Source organism: Tursiops truncatus, chromosome 15 (genome assembly GCF_011762595.2).
Source record: "Tursiops truncatus isolate mTurTru1 chromosome 15, mTurTru1.mat.Y, whole genome shotgun sequence".
In the NCBI taxonomy this organism is placed as follows: Eukaryota; Metazoa; Chordata; class Mammalia; order Artiodactyla; family Delphinidae; genus Tursiops; species Tursiops truncatus.
Window position 1 is genome coordinate 23152816 of NC_047048.1, and position 25405 is coordinate 23178220.

Sequence of the window (25405 nt, forward strand, 5' to 3'; positions counted from 1 at the left end):
CATAGGCGATTTATCTACACTTCCCATTTATTTAATTTGGAAGTTACTTGTATACAAATGTATATACAATTACATTTCTTTAATTATTTGGCACTTATTTATATTTGCTAATTCCTTTTCATTCTATCTTTTAAGCTGTACCTGGATAGAGGCAGAGATGAAACGTGGATAAGGTGCAAATTTTAAAAGACAAACACGGCACGTAGTGAAAAACTATCCCTCGTACCTTTCTCATCCAGGCCTCCCAGCTCCCCACTCGACAGATATCTTATGCATTTACAAACATGTACAAATATATTCCCCCCCTCTTTTTTTTTCCTTTTGGTACCCAAATGGTAACCTACTAGATACACTTGTTCGGCGTCTTGGTTATTTTTATTACACTTTTTAAAATCTGGGAGGTCTCCCCTCCTCGCGGCCGCTGGACGGAGCTGTCCCGGGTCTCTCCGGCTCTCCAGCCGCGCCTCATGGGTCCCCGACGCGGCGGAGCCGCACCCTCCCACTGCCTCCCGGCTACACCTCGCCTCCCAGCGCAGGGCTGCTCGGGTGGTCCAGCGGGGTCGGGCGTGGGAAGGGCCACCGGGACGCCCCGCCCCCGCCCCCGCCTCTGTGACGTCAGCCCCGGAATCTGGAATCCCGGCTCCGCGAGGGAAGGCCGGGAGGCGGCGGCGGCCGGAGCGGGTCTCCGGCGGCATTTCGGGGGCGCGCGGCGCAGCCATGAGCGAGTCCAGTGCCAGTACGCTCCCGCCCGGCAGGCCGAGCAGGCAGGCCTTCATCCACCAAGGTAGGGCGGCGCGGACCCGGCTCCAGGCGGCCGGCGGGTGCAAGCGGCCGCGAGGTGCTGGGAGCTCGGCGCGGGCCCGGCCCCCTCCCCACCTCCCGGCTTGGGGGAAAGCGGATCTTTCTTATTGCTGGTCTCCCTCCTCCAACCCACCCTCACCCAATTCAGAGAGCCCATGCCCTACCAAAAGGAGCACTAGAATGGGAGTCTCGACAGTGGTGAGTTTGCCTTCCCAAAGCTGGTCGAGGGATCCCGGGCAAGTCTCAAAATAATCTTAGATGTTAAATGAAAAGATTGTGAGATCCCTGTCAGCCCTAACATTCTGATACCAGGTGGCTGCCTCCCAAATATACGAGGCTTTACAATTAGATGGACTTAGAACTGAATTCTGCCTCGGCTATTTATTGCTATGTGATCTTTGGTAAGTGACTTGCCCTCTCTGAACCTTAGGTTCTTCAGCAGTAAAATGGGAATAAGATGTTGGTGGGATTAGTTGAGAGAAAAATGTGTGAAGTGCCTAGCACAGTGCTTGATACAGAAAAGGCACTATCAGTGGTAGCCAGACAAGTATATGCTTTTCCCTTTTTTTATTGGGTAAAACTTAAGAGTGAAGTGTACAGCTCTGTGAATTTTAACATAAATGTGTACAACCGCTACTCAGTCAAGATAGAAAAGTTGCCAGTACCCAGGCAGGCTTCCTTGCAGCATTCATATCTTATATTTGCCCTTAAGAAAACACAAGACCCCACCGTGAGGTTTTGTGTGTGTGTGTGTGTGTGTGTGTGTGTGTGGACAATGCTTCCAATATCTAGTACCTTGGCTTCAACTTCCCCACTGTGAGTTTTATCTGCAGCGTTTTTTCTATTTCAATTTGAGAATAGAGATTTTGTTACAAGGATCTACAGTAAAGCATGAGTGTAGATTTGGGCATTGGGCCCCTCTGATTGGATTGATCTCAACATCTAGAAGAAGAAAGAGAAAAACATCTAGAGTGACTCAAACTCCGGGAACGTGCTCGGGAATCAGAAAAAAGACTGGGTTTGATGCTAATTATTTTCTAATGCAGTATTACTAGTGCTGGCATCAGCTCAATTTCAGCCTTTCAGTAATAGCTATTCAAATATTTTCCACATGATTTTTTATCTTTCTCTTATTTAATCACACTTCATCACATTTAAGATGCCAACCCTGGTTTCCCATACAGAAGGCAAGGAGACTCCTCTTCCTTGGATCTTTGCTGGGTGTTCAAGGGGATCTCTAAGCATCTTTTTATGAGTATTGTAACTAGCGCCTCTAATCAAAAGGTTCTCCCTGTCCCTTGGACAGATGATATTTTATGACCTTGTACCCACCAGCATGAGTGGAAGGCTCAGAAGGGACTGTGTTTATAACTTTGCAGCAGTTTGTAAACCATGACGCACTGTATGAGCATCTTGGGAGGACAGCTGGAGGGGGTCAGGAGACACAGGGCGTCTAGTTTACAGAATTGGGAAATGTGTATCCTTCTTAGTGATAAAACAGATCACAACATTTGCCTTCTTTTTTTTTTTTCTTTTCCATGATGGTTTATTACAGGATATTGAATATAGTTCCCTGTGCTATACAGTAGGACCTTGTTGTTTATTCATTCTGTATATAACGGTTTGCATCTGCTAGTCCCAAACTCCCAATCCATCCCTCCCTCAACCCCCGTTCCCCTTGGCAACCACAAGTCTGTTCTCTGTATCTGTGAATCTGTTTCGGTTTCGCAGATAAGTTCACTTGTGTCATATTTTAGATTCCACAGGTAAGTGACAGCGTATGGTATTTGTCTTTCTCTTTCTGACTTAATTCACTTAGTGTGATAATCTCAAGGTCCATACATGTTGCTGCAAATAGCACTATTTCATTTGTTTTTATGGCTGAATAGACAATAATTGCCTTCTTAATTAAAACTTTTCAGTGGCTTCCCACTGCTCTGAGAACAAGCTCCAGGCCTCCAACAAGGCCAGCAAGGACCCCAGCCCATCTCTGCAGGCTCTCATCACCTACAGCCTTACCTTAGCCCATGCTGCTCCAGCTACACTGACTGCCTTCTCATTCCTCCAACATATCAAGGTCATTTCTGCCTCAGGGCCTTTGCACCTGCTGTTCTCGTTGCCTGGAGTGCATTTCTCTTTGATCTTCCTATGGCAGCCTCTTTCGGCTCCTGTCAGGTCTCTGCTCAAATGTCACTTCAGAGAGGCAGACCTCTGGAGTCATCTTGTTTGGAGAAGTACCCCCCTATCTCTTACCCTGACCTTGCTTATTCCTTCAAAGCACTTAGCACCATCTGAAGCCATGTGGTGTGATCATTTCCTGGTTTATTAGCTATCTCTCCTTCTAGAATGTGGGTGCCATGAAAATCAGGGGCTTTTTCTTGTTCCCCTAGGACCTAGAACAGTGTCCGGCACGTGGTGGGTACTAAACCTGTGATGACTGAATGAATGATGGAGTATACCCACAGCCATGCTGGCAGCTATAGTGTAGTGGTTTCAAGTCTAGACTCTGGATTCTCAGATGCCAATCCTCTTTTTCCCATTCACTGGTTTTGTCTTTGGGAAAGGCAGTTAAGTGCCTGGTGCCTCAGTTTCCTTATGTATTAAATAACGAAAGTACCTACTTCAGGAGGTCATTATGAGGATTCAGATAATTTATATAAATTACTTACTTATATAAATAAACTCATAACTTACTTATATAAATAAGTAAATGCTTAAGTTAGTTATCTGTACCTTGGAACAAATTTTCCCAAAATTTAGAGGCTTAGAACCCACTTACCTCAAGGTTTCTGTGGGTCAGGAATTGGGGAGTGACCTATCTAGGCTTTTGTGGCTCAGTCTGTCTTACAAAATTGCAGTCATGGTGTCAGCCAGCCATGCAGTCATTCAAAGGCTTGCCTGGAGCTGGAGGATCCCTTCCAAGATGACTCGCTCAGATGGATGGCGAGTTGACACTGGCTGTTGACAGGAAGCCTCAGTTCCTCTCCATGTGGACTTCCCAGAGGGCTGCTTAAGTGTCCTCGAGACGTGGTGGCTGGCTTCTCTCAGAGCAGATGATCCAAGAGAGAGCAAGGCGGAAGCTGTAGTGTCTTTTATGAGCTGGTCTTAGAAATCACACTGTGTTGTTTTTATTGTTCACACGGGTCAGCCCTGTTCAGTGTGGATGGGGCCTGTATAGAGGCGTGAATATTAGGAGGGGAGGGTCACAGGGGGCCATCCTGGGGAGTGGCTGCCATGGCCCATGTAAGTGTTAACTGTTGTTACGATGTCTCTGCTCTCCTACTAGATGGTAAGCTCCAGCAGGGCAGGGCCTGGGCCTGTTTGGCTCACCATGGCATCCCCCTGCTTAGCCCAGTGCTTGGTGTATAGGAGGCCTTCAATAAACACTAGTTGAAAGGATGCCCTTAGTGATTTGGTCCCCATCTTAGCTCCCATCTCCACACACACCCCCCACCCCCATCTGACGGTTCCCATGCCACTTTTTGAGCCTGAGAAGCTTCTGCTGTTCCCTCTACCATGAGGCTATTACTTTACTTCCTTTTAAGGCATACTATTTTTCTCATCTTTCAGTCTGGTGTCACTTCCTCCTGGAAGCCTTCCCTGACTACCTCCCCTCCCACAGGCTAGACTATGTCTCGTCTCTGTACCCACAGAGCCCGCTAGCCTCACCCTGTCAAAGTATCCCTTGAACTGTATTCTCACTTCTCTTGAGTTGTATCATTTTTAAGGGCAGGGATTTTGGAATTAAGCAGACCCAGGTTCAGACACCGACTTGGCCTCTTATAAACTGTGTAGCCTTGAGCAAGTTACTGCCCTTTCTGAGCTTCCGTTTCCTCATCTATAAAGTGGAGATTCTGATAGGAATGGAAGCCGGAGGACCGCCTTGTTCCAGGGCCTCTCCACCTGCTCCCCACCCCTCCCAGGCCCCAGCGCTTCCCTCCAGGTCTTCGCAGCCTCTGTTCCCTCTAGCCGGCACACCCTTCCCCCTGCTCTTCCCAGGGCCAGCTCCTCACACTTCTGCTCTCAGCTGGAATGTCCCCTCCTCCCAAGAGGCAATGCCTCCCCACCCCCTGACCATGAGGCATTTTGCCCTCTTCCAGGGCGTTTCGCCCCTCAGCCCCATCGTACCTGGCATGTTCTGTGTTTATTGAATGGAGTGACTCTGCATGGTTTTTTCCCTTTGTCAAATATTTACCATATTCCAGTCTGTCAGTACTTCATACCAGCCAGTAAATGTACGTGTACAGGATGTGTAGTATAACTACATGCTCATTCCTGTCGGGAGTCCTTCGGCTAGCATGCATGCAGTGACTTTTTGGGGGCGGAGATCGAGGCATAATTCGCATAACAAAATCAACCATTTTAAAGTGTACAGCATTTAGTGCGTTCACAATATGGTACAACCATCCCCTCTACCTAGTTCCAAAATATTTTCACATACCCCCATCTGCTAGGGTCACTGAAAGGATTTAATGAGATAAGCAGCACCTTGTGGGCAGGCGCTGTGCACTTGAATGGTAGCTCTTGGTATTATTATGATTATGATTATTAGGGCCTTTTCTAGCCCCAGTATTATCAGGTTTGATGACTGCATGTGCTCTGTGCCTATACTCTCTGAAGGTATCTGTTAGATACTTATGTAGTTAAACAACTATTCCGTGGGCTATTTTAGTCTGACCGATTTTAGGAAATTTGAAGACAAGTAACCGTTTGACCTGCAGTGTTTTTGTTTTTTTTTTAACTTTATCTGCTAAGTCCATTCATCCAGGTTACTCATCAAAGCTGTCCTGGGTGGGAGGGCTGTTGTGCAGGCCTGGACACAGGCCACAGTGAGCCAGCCTTCTGACCTGAGTTATTTTTTTCCCCTCTGTCTGGAAGAGGCCGAGCTCTGTCTGCCCAGCAGTTCAGGACCGGATTAGGCCCAAAGGCCAGAGGCCGTGAGTGGCTTTTTTTGTTTGGTTTTTTCTTCAGGAAGTGAAGAATTTAAGGGATAAAAGGGGGAAATGACTTTTCAGTGTTGTTAACTTTGTTGCAATCTGGCTGCTTTGTAAAACAGCATTGTTTGGCTGTGGGACCACCCAGCCCTTCTGTGTTTTCCCACTCCCACCAGGAGAAGGTGGGGAACTGATCCTGGGCCAAAAGCACGCACCAGGCGAGGGGCCTAGGGACGAAAGAGGCAGGCAAGGGACGTGCTTTCACGAAGCTTCTAGTCCAGCAGGGGAGACCCTAAACAGGTGGAGGGAAATGGGTCAGAGACAGCTAAGCATAGGTGCTGAGAAGGAGATAAGCAGGTGATGAGACAGAGAGGGGGAGCGGCCCGCCTGGACAGCCCTCCCAGGAGGGGACCGCTGAGCCGAGGCCCAAGGATGTAGAGGAGCCAGCGCAGGTGAATGGGAAGCCCCGGTGGGAAGAGTGTTCGGAGGGGCTACGGGAAGAGCAAAGGGCAGAGGTGGGAATGGCCTCCATGTATCTGAGGAGGCCTTGGGCTGGAGCTTGGAGAGGAGATGGGACGAGGTCAGCTAGCAGGAGCCGGTCCCTGAGGGTCAGTAGGCTCCGTCAGCAATTTGATTTGGGACTCAAGTGGGTAACTTTCTTTAATTCCTCAGAGCAACTCAGTGTAGTAGGTGTTATTTGCCCATTTTATCCCCCTGGAAACTGAGGCCCTGAGATGTTACTTGACAAGCTGCTGCAACAGAAGGATGTTCATGTTGTGAATAGAGCTACCGTGTCCGTGTATTAATTTGACATGTTTTTTGAGTCCCTGTTATGTGCCAGCCCCATGCTAATCACTAGGGGTGTAAGAGTGAGTAAGACATGCTGAGGTCATTGCCCTCATGGTTCAGACCTTAACTTGACCTTGGAAAAAGGTCCTGTCTTCTCTGAACTTTCCACATTGCAAAATAAGGGTAATACATAAGAAGGGCCCATCCTGAGGCTCACAGGAGATAGCTAGGTAAAGGATTTGACATCATCATGGCACACGGTAAAGGCTCAATAAGGGCGAATTTTTGGTTATTGTCACTTCCAGGAAAGTTGGAAGCCTTTTTTGGAGAGGTCCTAGCCAAGGAAGATAAACACTCCACATAGGGAGTAGCTTGGTCCTTAGCGAGAGGACACCCCCTCCTCCCCCTTGCCACTGCAGATTTAAATCTTCATGTACATTAAGTTCATCAATAAATAATCAGAGTCCTGGCTTCAAGTAGGTAGCACGATGTGCCAGGCACTGCCCTAAGCCAGGGGTCTGCAAACTACAGCCCATGGGCCAAATCTGGGCCACCACGTATTTCTATAAAGTTTCATTAGGAAACAGTCATGCATCATGGCTGCTTTCCTACTGCAGTGGCAGGTTGAATAGTTGTGACAGAGACCGTGTGGTAAAGAGTATTTACTATCTGGTTCTTTACAGAAAAGATTTGCTGCCCTCTTTTCTAAGCACTTGACATACAGGAGCCATCTAATAGCCTTAGGAGGGCTGTGCGAGGTGGGAACTACTACCCCTATTTTACAGGTGGGAAAACTGAGGCACAGAATGGTCAAGAAACTTGCCAGGTCACACGGATAGCAAGTGGAGCCGGGGTTAGGATCCAGGCAGCGGGCTTTGGAGCCAGTGCTCTTAACCACGTGTCGTGTCACCTCCTCAGACAGACAGAAGCACCGTAACAGCTCCATGGACAGTCCACCGGATGCTCTACTGGCTTCGAAACCAGGAGGCCTGGGTTCTGGGCTCAGCATGGATCTGATTGCGCAGTTAGTCACTGCTCCTGACGGCTGTTTGCTTGTCTGGTCATAAAGCCTTGGGACCCAGCCGTTCCCCAGGCCCCACCCAGGTGCCAGGTGGTGTGACTCACGCAGGTCCCCCCAGCCCTGCGATTCTGAAGTCTGGCAGATAGAGGAGGCTCCCAAGGCCCTGGCTCCTCACCTCTCAGACTAGGTTCTGGGTTCCTGTGAAAAAGGCCCCTCTGTGTTGTCCAGTACAGTAGCCACTAGCCACACGTGGCTGTAAGGTGTAAATTGAATAAAGTCTGATAAAATTAAAAATTCATTTCCTTAGTCTTACCAGCCACATTTCAGTAACCCAGTAGCCACAAGTGGCTAGCGGTCACCATGTTAAATAGTACCATTATAGAACGTTTCCGTCATTGCAGGATGGTGCCCCTCGACACGTGATGCCCTGCCATGGGCTGTAGCCATGCTGACCTGCGTAGCTCAAGGACAGAAATTGCCACATGGCTGCCCAGAGAGATCCTGTTAAATCCGAGTCAGATCGTTCTCTGCTGAGAACCCCCGTGGTTCCCACCTTACCCGAGTAAGGTAACAACATGGCCCACAGGCCCCACGTGGCCTGGCCTGTTTCTCCCCGACCTCCTACCCTGCTGACTCTCCTTCAGCCACACGGGCCTTCTTGTTCCTCGAACTGACCTGGCACAGTCCTGCCTCAGGGCCTTTGCACTTGCTCTTCTCTGTCTCTACCTTGCTCGTCTCTATCTTCTGTTGGATGCTCTTCCTCCAGATAACCACGTGGCTCTTTCCCTCCCTCCCCTCAGGCTTTGCTCAAATACACCCCTGCTTTATTTTTCTCCGGACATCTATCACCATTTGAAATATATTGTTCTTACTTGTCTATTGTCTGTCTCCTCCAGAGGCAGGGGGAGTTTGTGTGTCGTATTCAAGGCTGCGTCCCAGTCCTAGAACAGTGCATGGCACGTAGCAGTTGCTCAGTAAATCTTTTCAAGTGAATGAGTGAATGAATGGATGGGTGGTTGGGTGGTCCTGCCAGGAGTAGGGCCTTGATGAGTCCCCTGGCCTCAGAGGTTTTTGAGCACTTGGTAGAAATGTCATAGAAGCTTTAATCAGATCCCCTGCACTGGGAGCTCCTTGGTTAAGACCCTTTGGCAGCTGTGAGCAGAAATTATTCAGGTGCCCCAGCTCCAGTTAGCATCCAAAATCAAAACAATGTCACACACACAGACGTGAGTGGAAAGAAGTCTGAGAAGCTCTGAAATCGATGTCTACATTGTCTTACTGGTAGCGTCAAACTGGGTGTGCATGCATGTGTCTAATAGGGCTGCCTTGTGTAAAGTACCTGAAGTAGAAAGGCTGTAATATGCAGTCAACATCCCAATCAATATTTTTGTGCCAGCTTTTTCAATTGTGAAATAAAAAGTCACCCCTAAAGAAAAGAATAATATTAAATGCTTAAATTCCTCACATCTTCTTCTCGTTTTTTTGGTGCCCCTCTTTTGCTGGTGTGCTAAACATGTACCTTGGTCTACCTGGTGGGTGAGCCAATGTTGCCTGTATCCTTAGCACCAAATTCATTTATTCACAATTCATTCATGCATGTGTTCATTCACTTAACAGGTTTTTATTAAGCATCGCCATGTGTCAGGCTCTGTCTTACAGCCTGAGGACTCCGTGGTGAAGGAGAGAGATGGGGTCCCTTTCCTCATGGAGGTCACAGTCTAATGGGGGAGGGAGACGGTCAGAGTCAATACGCAGGTAAACACATAGGGAGGAGGATGGGCTAATGACAGGGATGCAGTGGGCTGGGCACTTGGGAGATAAGTGCTGGTTGGACGAGGCGGGGGGAAACTCTTCGAGGCGGGAAGCAAGTCTGTAAACCTTCATCGTCTCCAGAGCCCCTGCCCCCAGCCCAGAGTCCCACACAGAGAGGGACTCCATGCAAGGTATCAAACAGAACTCATTGTAACAGCAGCTGGCCGGTTGCCTGGACCAGATGACCCAGAAGGTCCCTTCTTCTCCAGAGTTTCCATGATTCTGTGAGTGGGAAGAAAAACCCTGAAGTGAAGCCGGCACCAAATACGGTCAGGCTAGGTTCTCGGCAAGCCCCTGAGGGAGGCTGGCAGTGGTTTTGGTGCCATTTAGGTCACAGTTGGCCTGTGCCCACATTCTGGGAATGTTTGTGCTCATTGGTAGGATTTGGTGTCCTGTGGAAAGAGCTGCCCAGCAAGTTGGGACGTCAGGATGCTCTCCAGATGTGCCTGCCTCTGCCCATTCGTTCATCCATTCATTCATTCTCCAGATGGAGAGGTTTCTGTGAGCAAGGCACCGCTCTAAGCCTCAGAGAGACTAACTTTGTCCTTAACCTGGAAGAACAGCAGATACCAGAAGAAGCAGTTACCCCTGCCCCTGTCCCCATATCTCCTGTAATAATTACCCAGTCATCCTCCCACCTAAGTAACCTCCTGCTTGCTGAAATCTGACTCCAGTGGCCAACAGATTCTAGGCCTTCCTAGGTGGAGGCAGCCCAGTATCTGAGACCTGCTCCAGCCTCCCATGCACATGGTCATGAAGCAGCCTACACACCACAGGCTTAAATGATCACCTCAGGAGAACGTCCGACAGTAACTAGTGAGCCATTCTTATCCTATCAGGATGAGAAAACCAAGGCTAGGAGAGGTGATGCCACCTGCCTTTCTAAGAATAGGTAGAACCAGGAGTCTGTCTTGACATCAAAGCCTTGGGCAAGCCGCCGTCTCTCCAGACCTCAGGTTCCCTGTTGAAAAGCCAGGGCAGCAAAGCCTTCCCAGCAGGGTGGTGTGAGAAATTCGGTGATGTCATGCTTTGAAAAGTGTGTGGTCCTATATGCAAAGGGTTGGAAGTGTACCAGCTACAAAAATAATGGTGCTTGTGTTCAAGGGTATAGTTGTGATTTTTCTTTTAACTTGAAGATGCAGAACTTCCCAAGGATGTCTGAAAAGGAAGAAGCATTCCTCTTCAGTGATGGCCGTTTTGAAAATAGAGTTTTCCATCAGAGGCTGTTGCTGGGAAATGTGAATAGGATGTATCCTTCCTGTGGTGTGGCTGCAAGAACAATCAGATGATTAGTTCGCGTGGCATTTTATTGTTTACAAAGCACTTGCAAATCCATGGCCCACCGAGTGGTCTCATAGTAAAGACTATAGCTTTGGCATCTGACAGACCTGTGATAGGTTCCTAGTTCCAGCACTTCCTAGCTGTGTGAGTGGGCAAAGCACCCAACCTCTCCGAGCCTCACTTTCTTCATCTGTAAAATGGGATAATTCTGTTCACTGAGTAGCTCAGAGAATTGAGTGTGGTGATGCATATCGTGTACTGCAAATAGCCTGGCGCAAGGTGTGCTCCCAAATTCCCAGCCAGTATTATTTATGTTGTTGGTACATTTGTCCTCCTGATCACGCTGCTGAGGTCATGGTATTATATCCACTGTTCCTGAGATGAGAAACGTGTGACTCAGAGACGGTCTTTGTTTCTCCTGGGGTGGCCTGGCTAGTGGGTGACAAGCCAGCCCGTCTCCAGCTCCGGCCCTGGGTCCCGCAGTTGCTGAATATTCAGTGGGTCAGTGCCGCTCCATATTCAAAGGCCTTTGTTCTGGTTCATAACAGCCCTTTGTTGCTGGCCAGAGGGAGGAGCGGTGGGCTTCGAGCCTCTAGCCTTCAGCCTCCACCCCAACCCCGGACCCCCGTGTTTGCTTAGGGAGCCATGTTACTAATGGAAGTGTGTCATGCCCTCGGGGCGGGGCGGGGGGGGCTGGGGCCGGGAGTAAAGGTTGAGCCGGGTTTGTCGGCTTGCGCTTGGTGACTGGCAGGGCTCCAGACGCGTGTCCGTGTCATCAGCAGTGGGACAGCTGTTCTGCGATGTGAACTTGCCCATCGGAGAGGCAAGGATTACTGTCCTGCACCATCAGACTCCAGCTCGGATCAAGGCCTTGGCCGGTCCCCTCCCCACAGCGCTCCCTCGCTGTTAGCTATAAGTACATTTACAGAGCCCACTGCGTGCAGGGCTGTGCTCAGTGTTTCTGCCTGCATGATCGCCTTTGATTCTCGCAAGCTGGCACTCCTGTGATGGATCTCGTCCTTAGCCCTGAAGCCTACAGAGTGATCCTTTGAAACGTGCTCAGATCACGACATGCTCTGGCCCAGAGCCCCGGGTGGCTGCCCGTCTGCCACATTGAAGGGTCATAGCACAGCCCACAGAATCTGACCTGGTTTGTCCTGGCCACCTCTCTGATCCCTGCTTTCCATTCTTCCTGTCCCAGCTCCCTGTTGCTGCTTGATCGATTGCTCCGAATGTGATGGCTTAAGCCATTTTATTGTTTCTGCTGATCCTGTGCATCAGGAAATGAGCAGGCTACAGAGGAGACGGTTTGCTCAGCTCTGTGTCCTATCTGCTGGGTCTGAGCATCCAGTGGCCTTTTCGTGCCCATGGTGGGGCCTGGCGAGGATGAGCAGTGTGGCTGGGGACCGGCTGCAACGGCCTGCTGGGGTCATAAGCCGGGACCTTGATCCTTACTGTCAGCCAGTTCCTTGGTTGTCCTCCTTGGAGCCTTGGGGCCTCTTTCTCTCCACGTGGTTGTGTCAGCAGCATCGCTGGACTTCTAACACAGCAGCCCCAGGCTCCCAACAGCACAGAGTAGAAGCTTCCTGGCCCTTTTAAGGCTTGGATCTGGAACTGGCAGAGTATCAGTTCTCTCGCGACCTTTGTTTAAAAACAAGTCATGGGTCCAGCCGGGATTCAAGGGGAGGAGACCACAGAGGGCTGGTGTGGCTCTTTGGGGGCCACCAACAAAAGAGCCTTCGAGGCTCCCATTCATTCACTCTTCCCCACTCACCTAGGCCTCCATGCTCTTCTTCAAGCATGCTGTGCATGCCCCTGCCTCAGGGCCTTTGTACTTGCTGTTTCCGTCTCCCAGGATGCCCTTCCCCAAATATCCACAGGGCTCACACACCCCCTCTATTTAGCCTCAGTGCCATGTGAGTAGGGTATTTACTTTGTTCACTGTAGTATCCCTAGCTCCAGATCTGACACATGATAGGTATATTTGGTGAATGAATGAGTTTTTGAGATGAGGAAACTGAAGCTCAGAGAAGTTAAGTAATTTCCCCAAAGACACACAGCTAGTAATCGAAAGACCCCAGATTCAAACCCAAGCAAGCTTTGCTCCCTGGAGGGGTAATTGCTTAGGTTATCACAGCTGCCTCCTACCTCCTCCTTCCATGTCCTGTCTCCACTCAGGATGGTCTTCCCACACTAAAATCGGATCAGGTATAAAATACATCCTGAAAGTGGCATTCGTTCCTCACCTTCAACAGAAAGCTCTCCCTCCTCGGACCTCTGCACAAGGCACAGCAAAACTTGGCCTCCAGCTGTGGTCTGATGTAGCAGAGTGAATATTCTTTATTTTTATTTTTATTTTTATTGAAGTATAGTTAATAGAGATTCTTGAGTAGGCAGACCTGGCTCTGTTTCCAATGCCCCCACCCCCAGGCTCTCTAAGCACGGGCAAGTTACGAATGTCATCCACTCATCCATCTATCCAATAAGTATTTATTGAACTACTCTGAGCCAGGGATGCTGCTGTGTTCTGGGTTGCAATGGTGAGGAAATCTTCACAGTCCCTGCCCTCCGAGAACTTACAGTCCACTGGGTAAGACAGACATACTCACATGGTCACGCAAAGAAATATAAGGTTATAGATTGTGATAAGTACTGTGAAGGACTTACTGTGTGGGGGAAAATGAGTAACAAGACACCTACAGGGCTTCCCTGGTGGCGCAGTGGTTGAGAGTCTGCCTGCCAATGCAGGGGACACGGGTTCGTGCCCTGGTCCGGGAAGATCCCACATGCCGTGGAGCGGCTGGGCCTGTGAGCCATGACTGCTGGGCCTGCACGTCCGGAGCCTGTGCTCTGCAGCGGGAGAGGCCACAACAGTGAGAGACCCGCGTACCGCAAAAAAAAAAAAAAAAAAAGACACCTACAATAGTGCAGTGAGGCAGGGTTGGTTTCCTTGAGGAAGTGGCATTCAAGTAGGAGCTAAGAAGTTCACTCCAGGCAGAGGGAACAGCAACGCAAAGGCTCTGAGGAGGAGGGAACACAGGCCCATTTTAGTATATGAAGGATCCTAAGAAATGTAGGTTGGAGGTCAGAGAGCCTGAGGAGCTGGAGAGGCGGGCAGGAGTCAGATCATGCAGGGCTTCGAGGGCTTGGGCAAGGGGTTGGAGAACCCATGAATGACTTTATTTTCTCATCTGTAAAATGGGGATGATAATAGTACCTACCTCAGTACATGTGAGCATCTGTGGTCAGTTGGGCAACAGCTGGCTGTAGGCTGGCCTGGCATGGTCTCGGTTGGGGTGATCATCCCTGCTCTACCTGGTCTCATCCTCCAGCAGGTTAGCTTGGGCTTGTTCACAAGGCAGCAGCTGGCGTGCAAAGAACAGCAGAAGCTGGCAAGACCTCCTGAGGCTAGGCTTAGAACTGGCACAGCATCACTTCTGTTGCATTCTGTTGGTCCAAGCAGATCGTAAGGCCAGCCCACATCCCATGAGTGGTCATGAAGCTCTTAACAGAGTGCCTGGTGCAAAGGAAGTGCTCCGTAAACGCCATTATTACTATTGTCGTTGATGATGTTGTTGTCGCTATGCATTTGCAAAGCAGTTTATGCTTTTCAGAGCTTTATCCCATACAGTGGATACCCTACACTGTGTGAGGATAGTTGGGGCAAATGTCACTAGCCCTATTCGCCAAATGAAAAACAGAGGTTAGATTACTCAAAGCCACACACCTAGCAAGTGGCTGCAGCCAGACACTAGAATGCAGGCATCATGTAACTTAAAACACACCTGCTGGAAATGAACCCTTTTGCAGATGATTTCATTGTCCTGAGCACCATCCTGGTAAATGAAATAATTAAGATACAAATACTTCTGTCAGTGGCCCAGGCTCCTGACTGTGAGGTTTCGTTAGGGTCTCTGAAATCTAAGTCTCCTACATAAGTTTTGGGTTTTGGTCCCCAAGTTCACTGGGGTGAATGGTGGTTTTCTTCCTTCTTATCCAGAGAGCCTCTCTTTGGACTCCAGTTGCTTTTCTTCTCCACCTGTGACTTTCCTTCAAGAATTGCCAAGCTACCGGTCTATTGCTCGTAAGAGGACGACCATCCTTCCCCGGGACAAGCAAAGTGGCACTTTGCTGAAGCCAACAGACTCTTACAGCTCCCAGTTGGAGGGAGAAATCACTGAAAACCTTGACAACCAATCCATTCGGAAATACGCACTGAACATCTCTGAGAAGCGGAGACTAAGGTTTGTCCAGCAGCCATCTGGAAGGCATATGGTGTATGTTTTGGGAAGAGGTGCTTTTTATGCATGGAATGCATTTCCTGAAGAGTTCACATAATTAAAAGTTTATTACTTAGGATAAGCTAAGCTGCTGTGACAAAGATACGCACACAGGTAAAATCTCAGTGTATTAGAAGTTCATTTCTTGCTCACATAAAAGTCCTGGGTTGAGGTCAAGGGGGAAAGTTGCAGTCACTCAGGGGCCCAGGCTGCTTCCATCTTGTGGCTCTGCAACCCCCAAAGCCTCATCGTTGTGTGTAGTCATCACTCTGTTCCCCTTCCCCCCAGCACCTGCCCACCATTAATCTACTCTCCGTCTCTATAGATTTGCCATTCTGGACATTTCATGTACATGGAATCATCCATGTGTCTGACTTCTTTCACTTAACTTCATGTTTTCAAGGTTCATGTAAGTTGTAGAATGTATCAGTACTTCCTTCCTTTTTGTGGCTGAATAACATTCTACTGTGTGGATAGAGCACAGTTTATTTATCCTTTGATGGAGATCTGGGTTGTTGACACATTTTGCCTATTGTGTTTAATGCTGCGTTGAACATTTGTGTACAAGTTTTTGTTTGAGACCCTGTTTTCAATTCTTTTGGAGTATCTACCTACGAGTGGAATTGCCGGGTCATATGGTAATTCTGCGTTTAACTTTCTGAGGAACTGCTGAACTTCTTCCTAGTGGCCACACCATTTTCCATTCCCACCAGGACTGCATGAGGGCTCCAGGTTTTCCACATCCTCTCGGCTGGGGTTTTATTTGGTGCTGAGGTTGATGACCCTGCCTTGTCATTGTCATGCTTGTTTCTCAATGCAGGGACATTCAGGAGACCCAAATGAGGTACTTATCTGAGTGGGACCAGTGGAAACGGTATAGCAGCAAGTCTTGGGAGAGGTTCATAGAGAAGGCTCGCGAGATGACAACCCACCTGGAGCTGTGGCGGAAGGACATTCGCAGCATAGAAGGTACACACCCCACACTGCACGTGCTCCTCCGTAGAAGTCTCCTGCGCCTGAGGAAAGGACAGCTTTGTTTTCACTCACCCCCCAGCTGAAATGTAGCATTTCCTTCCATGATGAACGCGAGCAACTAGCCACAGTTAGGATTAATAGAGCCTGTGTCTTCGTCACCAGGAACATCACAGATGTCTTCCTGTTCCTTCCAGTTGTTGTAGTTGACTGGGAATAGCATCTGTGCTCATCACGACTTTGAAATTACAGCAGTGATTAGATCTGCCACTAGACCTTGTTATTTAATATGTTAATGAAAATGCTCATGTATTAATCTATCACAAATTTAGTTTATACAATAATGTTTTGATCATCATACGACCATTTGTATTTTGTGCGTTTAAAAATGTTATTCCAAGATGGGGCTCAATAAGCCTCATCAGACTGCCAAAGACACCCATCGCCCTGAAAATATTAATAATCCTACTTTCCCGCAATGGTGAGAATTGGGATGAAGTACAGGCAGACCTAGGAGATATTGAGGGTTTGGTTCCAGACTACCGCAATAAAGCGAGTCACGTGAATTTTTTGGTTTTCCAGTGCGTATAAAAGTTGTGTTTGCACGATACCGTAGTCTATTAAGTGTGCAATAGCATTATGTCTAAAAAGTAGTGTACATAACTTAATTAAAAAGTACTTTATTGCTAAAAAATGCTAACCATCATCTGAGCCTTCAGTGAGTTGTAATCTTTTTGCTGGTGGAGGGTTTGAAGTATTGCGAGAATTACCAAAATGCGACACAGAGACAGGAAGTGAGCAAATGCTCTGGAAAAATGGTGCTGATGGACTTGCTTGATGCAGGGTTGCCACAAACCTTCAATGTATGAAAAACAAAATATCTGTAAAGCACAATAAAGCAAAGCACAATAAAAGGTATGCCTGTCATAACAAAATCCATAGACTGGGTGACTTAAAGAATAGAAATTTATTTTCTTACAGTCCTGGAGACTGGAAGTTTGATATCCGGCCACCTTGTCACTCTGTCCTCAAATGACCTCCTCTTTGTGTGTGCTTAGGGAGAGAGAGCACGCTTTGTTGCTTTTTCTTCTAAGGGGACTAACCCATCATGAGGGCCCCACTTTCCTGACCTTACTTAGCCGTGTTACCTCCCCAAGGCCTGTTTCCAGATACCATCACACTGAGGGTTTGAGTTCCAACATATAAATTTGCAGGGGGTGGGGGGAACAATGTACAATTCAGTCCACAGCAGGTATACAAAAATTGGAAGTTATGACAAAATGTAAAATCAGAAAAAAAAAATTAAACATTTGGGGGACATAACTGAGCCAGGGGGAAAATACCTTTTAGGATTACCCGGTTTCTACTAGAAAGCAAAACAATTTACAAGCTTCTCCTCAAAACTGCTGAAATGGAAATTTTGTGATGTTTGTAAGGACCATGGCAGGATATGTGAAAAAATTTATTGCCCCCATTATTACTATTTTAAAACCTATAAAATACCAGTGGTAATCTATTCAATGAACTTTTTTAGTTGTTTTATTGGGAGAATGTAAACTTATTTCCGGGGGGGGATTCATTAGAAACTTAGAACTTCAACCATCCACTTTAGAAGTTTAAGTGAACATCATCTTTGGAGCAAAAAATAATAAAAGCTAACCTTTATTGAGCCTTCACTGTGAACTGGGCATTGTGTTCAACATCTTACTCATATGATCTCCGTTGACCCTCACAAGAACCCATTTTTCACATAGGCATTTATCATTTGCGTGGTTCAGAGAGATTAAAACACTTGCCCAAGTTCATTGGCTAGAACAAGGCAGACCCAGAATTTGAACCCAGGCAGTCAAGCTTCAGAACCCAAGGTTTTGGCCACCATGCCCAGATTCGTCTCTTGTTAAGTGGTGGCTTTTATGGAGATATTCATTCATAAAGTGGCTTATGTGTTGGAAGGTAGTTTCTCCCCATGGAACTGGGCCCTTGATTTTCTCTTCAGTGACTCCAATCCTGTGATTTCTTGGCTGACTAGGTACTCATCTGGCAGGAAGTGAAGGATTGATAGTTAAGCTCCTTACCTCCGTCAAGGAGAGAAGAAAAGATTGTGGGTCTCACATCTTCAGTCTCAGAATATAAGTTCTTTGCCCGCACCAAGAACAAGCAGACATCCTTATTCTTTGAGTGCTTTCTGTCTGTCCTTAGTAATTTAATCATTATTTGGTGGAAGGTTTGTTTTCTATTTGAAAAATCGATGAATGTAATTCACTGCCTTAACAGAATAAAGGAAAAAAATTATATGATTAACCCAACTGATGCAGAAAAAGCATTGGTGAAATTCAGTTCTCATTCTCAGCAAATAAGAAATCGATTGGAGCCTTCTTTTTTTTGTTGTTGTTTTTTGTTTTGTTTTTTGTTTTTTTGGCCGCACTGTGTGGCTTGTGGGATCTTAGTTCCCCAACCAGGGATTGAACCCAGGCCACCACAATGTGAAAGAGCTAAGTCCTAACCACTGGACCGCCAGGGAATTCCCAGGAGCTTTCTTAATCTGGGAAAAAATATCTATAAACATTGTATAGCACACATCATACTTAATGGTGAAATATTGAAAGCTTTTCTTCTAAGATTGAGAATGAGGAAAAGACTTCTAATTATCATAGATTCTATTCAGCATTGTTCTGGAAGTCCTAGCCAATGTACAATGATGGGAAAAAAAGGGTCAATGACCAGAAAGGAAGAAATAAGTTGTCTCTTTTTTTTTGCAGATGACATGATTTATTTGTAGAAAACAAAAAAGACAAACTATTAGAATTGAGGCAACTTTGGCAATGTTGCTAGATATAAGATCTATATATATATAACCAACTGTATTTCTATATACCAGCAACAAACATTTAAAAAATAAGTTATACTGTAGTATCATTGCACCTAGGAATACATCTAAAGAACTATGTGAAATAATTCTGCACAGAAAACTATAAAATATTGTTGAGAGAAATTAAAGAACCTAAATATACCATGTTCACGGATCAGAGACTCAATATTGTAAAGATGTCACTTGTTCTCAAACTGACCTATATATTCCATGTAATCCCAGTCCAAATCTCAGCACATTTTGCACATGCATGCATGTGTGTATGTGTGAAAATGAATATGCTGATTCTAAAATTTATATAGAAATGCAGAGGACCAAGGGTGCCTGAGGAAGAAGAAAGCCTAAAGACTTAGAGCACCATATATCAAGTATTATTGTATCTGCAATAATGAGACAGTTCTGGTATTGGTGCAAAGATAGACAAATAGACCCATAGAACAGAAGAGGGAATTCAGAAACACGTCCATAAATATATAGTCAATTACAAAAGCACTATTGCAATTAACTAGGGAAAGGATAGCCTTTTCAATAAATGGCGCTGAGTCCATTAGATATTTCAATAAATGGCGCTGAGTCCATTAGATAGTCCATTAGATATAGTCCATTAGATATTCCTATGAGAAAATATTGAGCCCTCTCTCACACCATCTCAAATTATTGATTTAAGAGTGATTGTAGATTTACATGTGAAAGTTTAAACTTAATAATTTCAAGCAGAGCCTTGAAATTATTCTTCCTCCCTCCCCCACTAAGAGCCTCCAATTTCAGTTCAGCCCTCTGTGGCTGATTGAACCTACAGTGGGTACTGTATCAATACTCCTGGTCAGTGATGTCTGGATTCCTTTTTTCCAGGGAAATTTGGCACTGGAATTCAGTCCTACTTCTCCTTCTTACGGTTTCTGGTATTGCTGAATTTGGTGATATTTCTGATCATCTTTATGCTGGTTTTGCTCCCAGTCTTGCTCACCAGATACAAGATCACCAACAGCAGCTTTGTGCTCATTCCATCCAAAGGCGCGGGTGAGTGTAAGGCCTGATTTGCCATAAGGAGTGTTCTTTTCATTGTGTACCTAGCTACAATGCTTCTTTCTCTAGCAATCTTTATAATCTAAGTCTTGGGTGACTGTATTAGTCAGGATAGGCTAGGTTATGCTGCAGAAACAAATGACCCCGTAACTCAGCACCCAGTAACCACAAACGTTTCTTTCTTGCTCACACTGTATGTCCATCAGTGTTTGGTGGTGGCTTTGTTCCATGTTGTCTTCACTCTGGAGCCCAAGCTGAGGGAGCAGCCTCTCTCTGCACCATTGATAGTCACGATGTCCAAAGGAAAAAGAGCCATGGCAAACGCGTGCTGGCTTCTAATGCTTCTGCCTGGAGATGACGCACATCCTTTCCGCCACACCTTACTAGCCAGTGCCAGTCACTCGCCACTCCTGGGTCCAGCAAGGCGTTTGGGAGGAGCAATGGGGGGTGGGGAAGTGGACTATTCAGTAAACATAATACAGTCGACTCCAGTGACTTCATTTCAAGCTTTTATTTCAAGGCTTTTATCTCCGATAATGGTGTTGCTCAGGCTGCCGTTTATTAAACATCAGTCATCTGCCAGACCCTATGGCAGGTAATGGACCTGTGTTTTCTTACTGAATTCTCAGTGTGAGTCAGGTCTGGGCATCCTGTTTTTTCAGATGGGGATAATTTCTGTCATTCCAGAGATGTTTATTTACCACCCTCTAGTACCAGGCTCTGTGCTGGGAGCTGGAAGTGGAAACCTCCTGCTTCTATCACATGACTCCTCTCCCCAGAAGAATGCCCCGTCTGCAGTCACTTCTGTGGCTCTAAACATTCCTCCTCATCATATTTGTTTTTGTTTTAATTCTATTACACTTAAAAATCAAATAAGAATAACGTGGAAACGCTGACTTTTTGAGTGCCTACTGCCTGCCCGATGCTGCATTCTCATTTCTAATATGTCCATGTCACAGATAAATATCTCCTGCTGCTGTGTGAAAACCCCTGGGTTCGGTTTCAAGGCCCAGCTCTGTTAGTTGATTAGATTTTGTGAGCCTCATTTTCCTTATCCGTAGAATGAAGGTGATGATTTAACTAGTGAGACAATTGTTTCATTATTCAAATAATGTTGTACTACACTATTTAATACTTAGCTCATTAAAAGATAATAAATACTTATTATTTAAAGTACAAATAATTGAAAACAATAATATAAATTCTATATTATTTAATACAGAAAACTTAAGTATAAGTAATGATTAAGCAATACTCATAATTTTTAAATGAATATTAACTAAGATAATACAGTGCTTTGCCCATGGAAAGTGCTCAATAAATGCAGCTCTCTCTTTTTTTTTTTTTTTTAGTATTATTTCTTTCTAGAAGAACTGAATGCTATTCTGTCTCACTAGACACCACTGCCTGTTCAGTTCTCCCTTTAGCCGTGAGCAGGGCCTTGGGCGGAGGGAGGCCACGCTCTTGGAGGAAATGAAGCTGGACTCTGAGCGTGGACACCACGCATCTCTTCTTTTTCCTCATTATTTCCTCTGACTGCATCGTCCTCCTGCACATGCTTTTTTTTTCGACTTACCTAGTAAACTTTGTCCCTTAAGATAAGGGTCAGAAGTCCCTTTCTTCCTCTTCTCACTTCCCTTCTCCGTTCCTTCAGCAAGTGTTTATTGAGCACCTGCTGTGTGCTGGGCCCTGAGCCAGGCCCTGGGGCTACAGCAGGGACCGCCACAGGGTCCCGCACTATAGCAGAGGATGGACGTTAGGAAGGGACCACACGAAGAGGTATATAAGCTATGAATTTGCCTCTGGGGGAGGGGAAAGGATAAGGTGCTGAGAGGTCAGACACCAGGACACTGGAGGCTGAGGGGTGCCCCAAGCCCTCTGTGAAGGCAGGGATATGTCAGGTGAGCCCAGGAGGACAAGGAGAAGGCAGCTGTTGGAGAGCTCGGGGAAGCTTCTTCATGCAGAGGAACAGCATCTGCAAAGGTTCAGAGCTGGGAATAACTCAGCATATTAGAAAAATGAAAAGCCAGGTGTGGCTGGTGGACACGTTCCTGGAAAGGGCCAGATAGTCAATATTTTAGGCTTGGCAGGCCATATGGTCTCTGTTGCAACTATTCAGTACTGCCGTTGTGGCACAAAAGTGACCACGGAGAAACATCCCAAATGGGCATAGCTGTGTTCCCATAACACGGTATTAACAAAAAAAGGCAGCTGGCCAGATGTGGCACAAGGACCATAGTTTGCCGACCTCTAGGCTTGAGGACAGTGAGTGAGGAGCAGAGTGGCAGCTGTCTCTTTCCATCTTCCTGACTCTGCTCCAAATAGTGACTGTCTCCCTCCTCTTTACTTCTAATACTGTGTTCATACAACCATTTGAGCACCTTATATACACGTAACTTCTACTTATCCTTTCTACCACTTGATGGTGAGCTTTTCAAAGGCAGGAACTATTTCTTACTCATCATTTTATCTCCAGCATGTACCTGGTGCATAGTAATTAAGAAGTGTTTGTTGAATGAATAAGTGAACACACATGTTAGGATTATAAAATGGCAGAGCTGGAATTGGCCTTGGAGGAACTGGTTCAACTCTCTTATTTTAACAAAGGGGAAACTAAGGTCCAGAGAAGGGGTAGTACATTGGATTATTTTCCCCAGTTTGTCACTCCCTGTAATTGTAACTTTGCAAAGCTTCCCACTGTGAGCAGAGAATACTTTCTGCCCCCATTGATATTGCTCTTGGCCATGTGACTTCTTTTGTCTAGTGGAGTATTAGTTTGAAATGGCTTTATGTGGTTGGCCTGCCTTATGAGAAGAGCCATGAGGAGAGCATCCCCCCCAGGGAGCCACTGCCTCTTCAGTCTGGTCCCAGAGTGAAATCATGTAGAGCAGACCTCAGCCCAACTGGGAGCCTGGTGTCCATCCTGGCTTAGCCTGAATCAGCTGAGTGAACTCAAACTGTAGATCCATGAAGGAGAAAATAAATGTTTGGAGGTTAAATAATTTGAGACTTTAAGGTTGTTACACAGCAATAGCTGACTGATACAGAGGAAGTGAATTAGTTGTTCTAGCATAATGTAGTGTCACTAAAATTGCTGTTCAAAAATTTTCTTGGTCAATTATATGTAGGTAAACATATGGTTTTTTTTTAAGTGAAACTGCTTGTTAATTTACACACATGTAGAGATCTTTTAAAACTGGATTGCTTAAAATGGAATAATAATTATATCGACCACATCTTCCAAAACATGTGCAAACATGAACCCCAAAACGTAAAATACTAATACAATCAGAAAGCCTGTGCTGTTATTAGACCCATATACGAAACGTATAGAAAAAACATATATCCCAGGTATTTAGAGAATAGTGAAAGGGGAAAATGGTACTGTACTTGGTGCACTGGCGTTTAGATTGCAAATAGAAAATCACAGATTCACAAACATATCCATATATAATTGTATATGACATCTAAATGTATATACATATACAAGCATATATACACAAATTATGATAGACAAGTTATAGAGACTGAAGCTATTTCTACTGACGTTCTTGTTTTTGTTTTTTACAGATATTCAATGCACAGTGTATCCAATAAGTAGTTCTGGACTCATTTACTTTTACAGTTATATCATAGACTTGCTTTCTGGCACTGTAAGTATTTAACATAATTCTGGATTTGGACCCTCAATACTGAAATAGGTTAATTTAAAGACCAGGTTCCTGAATGTCTGCAGTGAGAATCAAACACGAGTGTTGACACAGGTACCAGTGAAAGAAAACAGGATTTGCAGTGACCTTATCGGCAAGGATAATGTTCATCTACCCCTGCTAAGATATACAGGAAATGTATTTTGTCACTTTCAGCCCTTGGCCTTTTCCTGATTCCTGCCACCTTTGTATTGACCTGCAACAAGATCTGAGTTCCCCTGTAGAAAGAAGTTTCCGTGAAAATAAACCCAGATAGAATTTATTTAACTTCTCTGACATTGAAAGACCTTAACATATTGTAATCCTAGACCACCTGGATGAAAGCTGTGACTCCTCTTCCCAGCAATTACACACACAGGTGTGCGTGGTACACACGTGCATACATGCCCTTACATGTGCACATGCACACACTGCACTTGTGCACACACATACGCAGTCCCTGAAATCCCTTAAAAGTCTATTAATCCCAGGTTAACCCTGCTGCTCTAAAGTAGAATTAATCTCATCCTTCCTATAGTAGTTCCAAACGTTTTAAATTCTTCTTTATTCTAAAAAATGTTTTTGTGTGTGTGCTTTCATTTTTTTAATCCCACTTTTTTTCAGCAAATAAGATTGCAGCTATGAAAAGTGGTGTCTCTGCCTTCTAGACTAGGGTTTTTCAACCTTGGACCCGACACTCCTTTGCTGTGGGCCTGTCCTGTGCACTGGAGGGTGTTTACAGCATCCCTGGCCTCCATCCACTAGATGCCAGTAGCAGCCCCACTGCTGTGACAAGCAAACATGTCTCCAGACATGCCAGATGTTTCCTGGGGAACAAAATTATCCCAGGTTGAGAACCCCTCCTTTAGATGTTTTAAAAAATACAAGTATATAAAAATACCTTTCTGAAAGTTACTGGTATTAAAATGCCATGCTATTGAACATTTCTGAATCGATAGATAGAAAGCATCGAATTTGTCCACTGCATTTGGTTTTGAAAAAGTGGATTTTACATCTCTGATCTCATGTTTTCCTCAGAACAACTGAGAGGAATCGTCAGGTGGGTGTTAAAATGTCCACTATACAAATGAAAAAACTGAAGCTTGCAAACTATGCAAGGAGAAAAGAAAGCCAGTGACTCACCCAAGGTCACATGCTAGTGAGATCAAATCCCAGAACTGCTGTTAGCCCCATTTCTTTAGGTCACATCCCATGAGAGAAGTTCCTTGTTGTAGGTCACCACACACCATGATCTTCTTCGTTATAGGAAAGATTTCACAGGAGACTTAGATGCACTTGATCATAAATGTTCAATAAACTATGCATGATAAAAAACAGCCCTGCCCCAAAGAATGAATTTTCTCCAGTGATAAAAATGTTCTGGATCTGTGCTATGAAGTTCGACAGCCACTAGCTCTTAAGCACTTGAAATGTGGCTAATGTGACCAAGAAACTGAATTTTAATTTAATTTAATTGTTGTTAATTTCAATTTATTTGTTTTCATTATGTGTTTTTAAAACCATTCTACATGCATTACAGAATGGCCATCATGTACATTCCCTGTAATATCACTGTTCTCACCCATGCAAGCAAGTAGCAGCCTTACACATATTTTTCATGCGTTTTTAAACACTTCTGTTCATGTTTATAGATGAACAAAACAGCCACTCGCTGAACAGGGTTTTCTATGTAGTAAGCAAATACCACTTCAGCATATGTCTTACAAGTGTTTTTAAACATTTCTATATGTATTACAAAATGACTGTCACATCCATTCATGGAAATAGCAGGGTTCTGTTCTCCATGTGGGTTGCAAGTCTGTAGCAGTCTTACAGCTTCTCTCTCACACTGAATTTTAAAAACTTTTCTACACACATTACAGAATCGACATCCCATGCCTTGACTAAAATAAAAGTATTCTGAACATATT

General features: G+C 45.7%; 1 protein-coding gene across 6 annotated transcripts in view; it reads left to right on the forward strand.

The window, feature by feature from the left end:
- Nucleotides 1–539: 539 nt before the first annotated feature.
- The window catches only part of TMC7 (transmembrane channel like 7), a 50556-nt gene continuing 25690 nt past the window's right edge, over nucleotides 540–25405 (forward strand). Inside the window, exons 1-7 of one of the 6 annotated variants that reach the window (XM_073792262.1) lie at nucleotides 541–784; nucleotides 7947–8112; nucleotides 9163–9300; nucleotides 14639–14882; nucleotides 15739–15887; nucleotides 19612–19779; nucleotides 23356–23438. In XM_073792262.1, the coding sequence (XP_073648363.1) occupies nucleotides 9267–9300; nucleotides 14639–14882; nucleotides 15739–15887; nucleotides 19612–19779; nucleotides 23356–23438 (678 nt within the window). In that variant the 5' untranslated portion in view covers nucleotides 541–784; nucleotides 7947–8112; nucleotides 9163–9266. The other 5 variants (XM_073792263.1, XM_073792264.1, XM_019921960.3 and 2 more) reach the window with 5 other exon arrangements.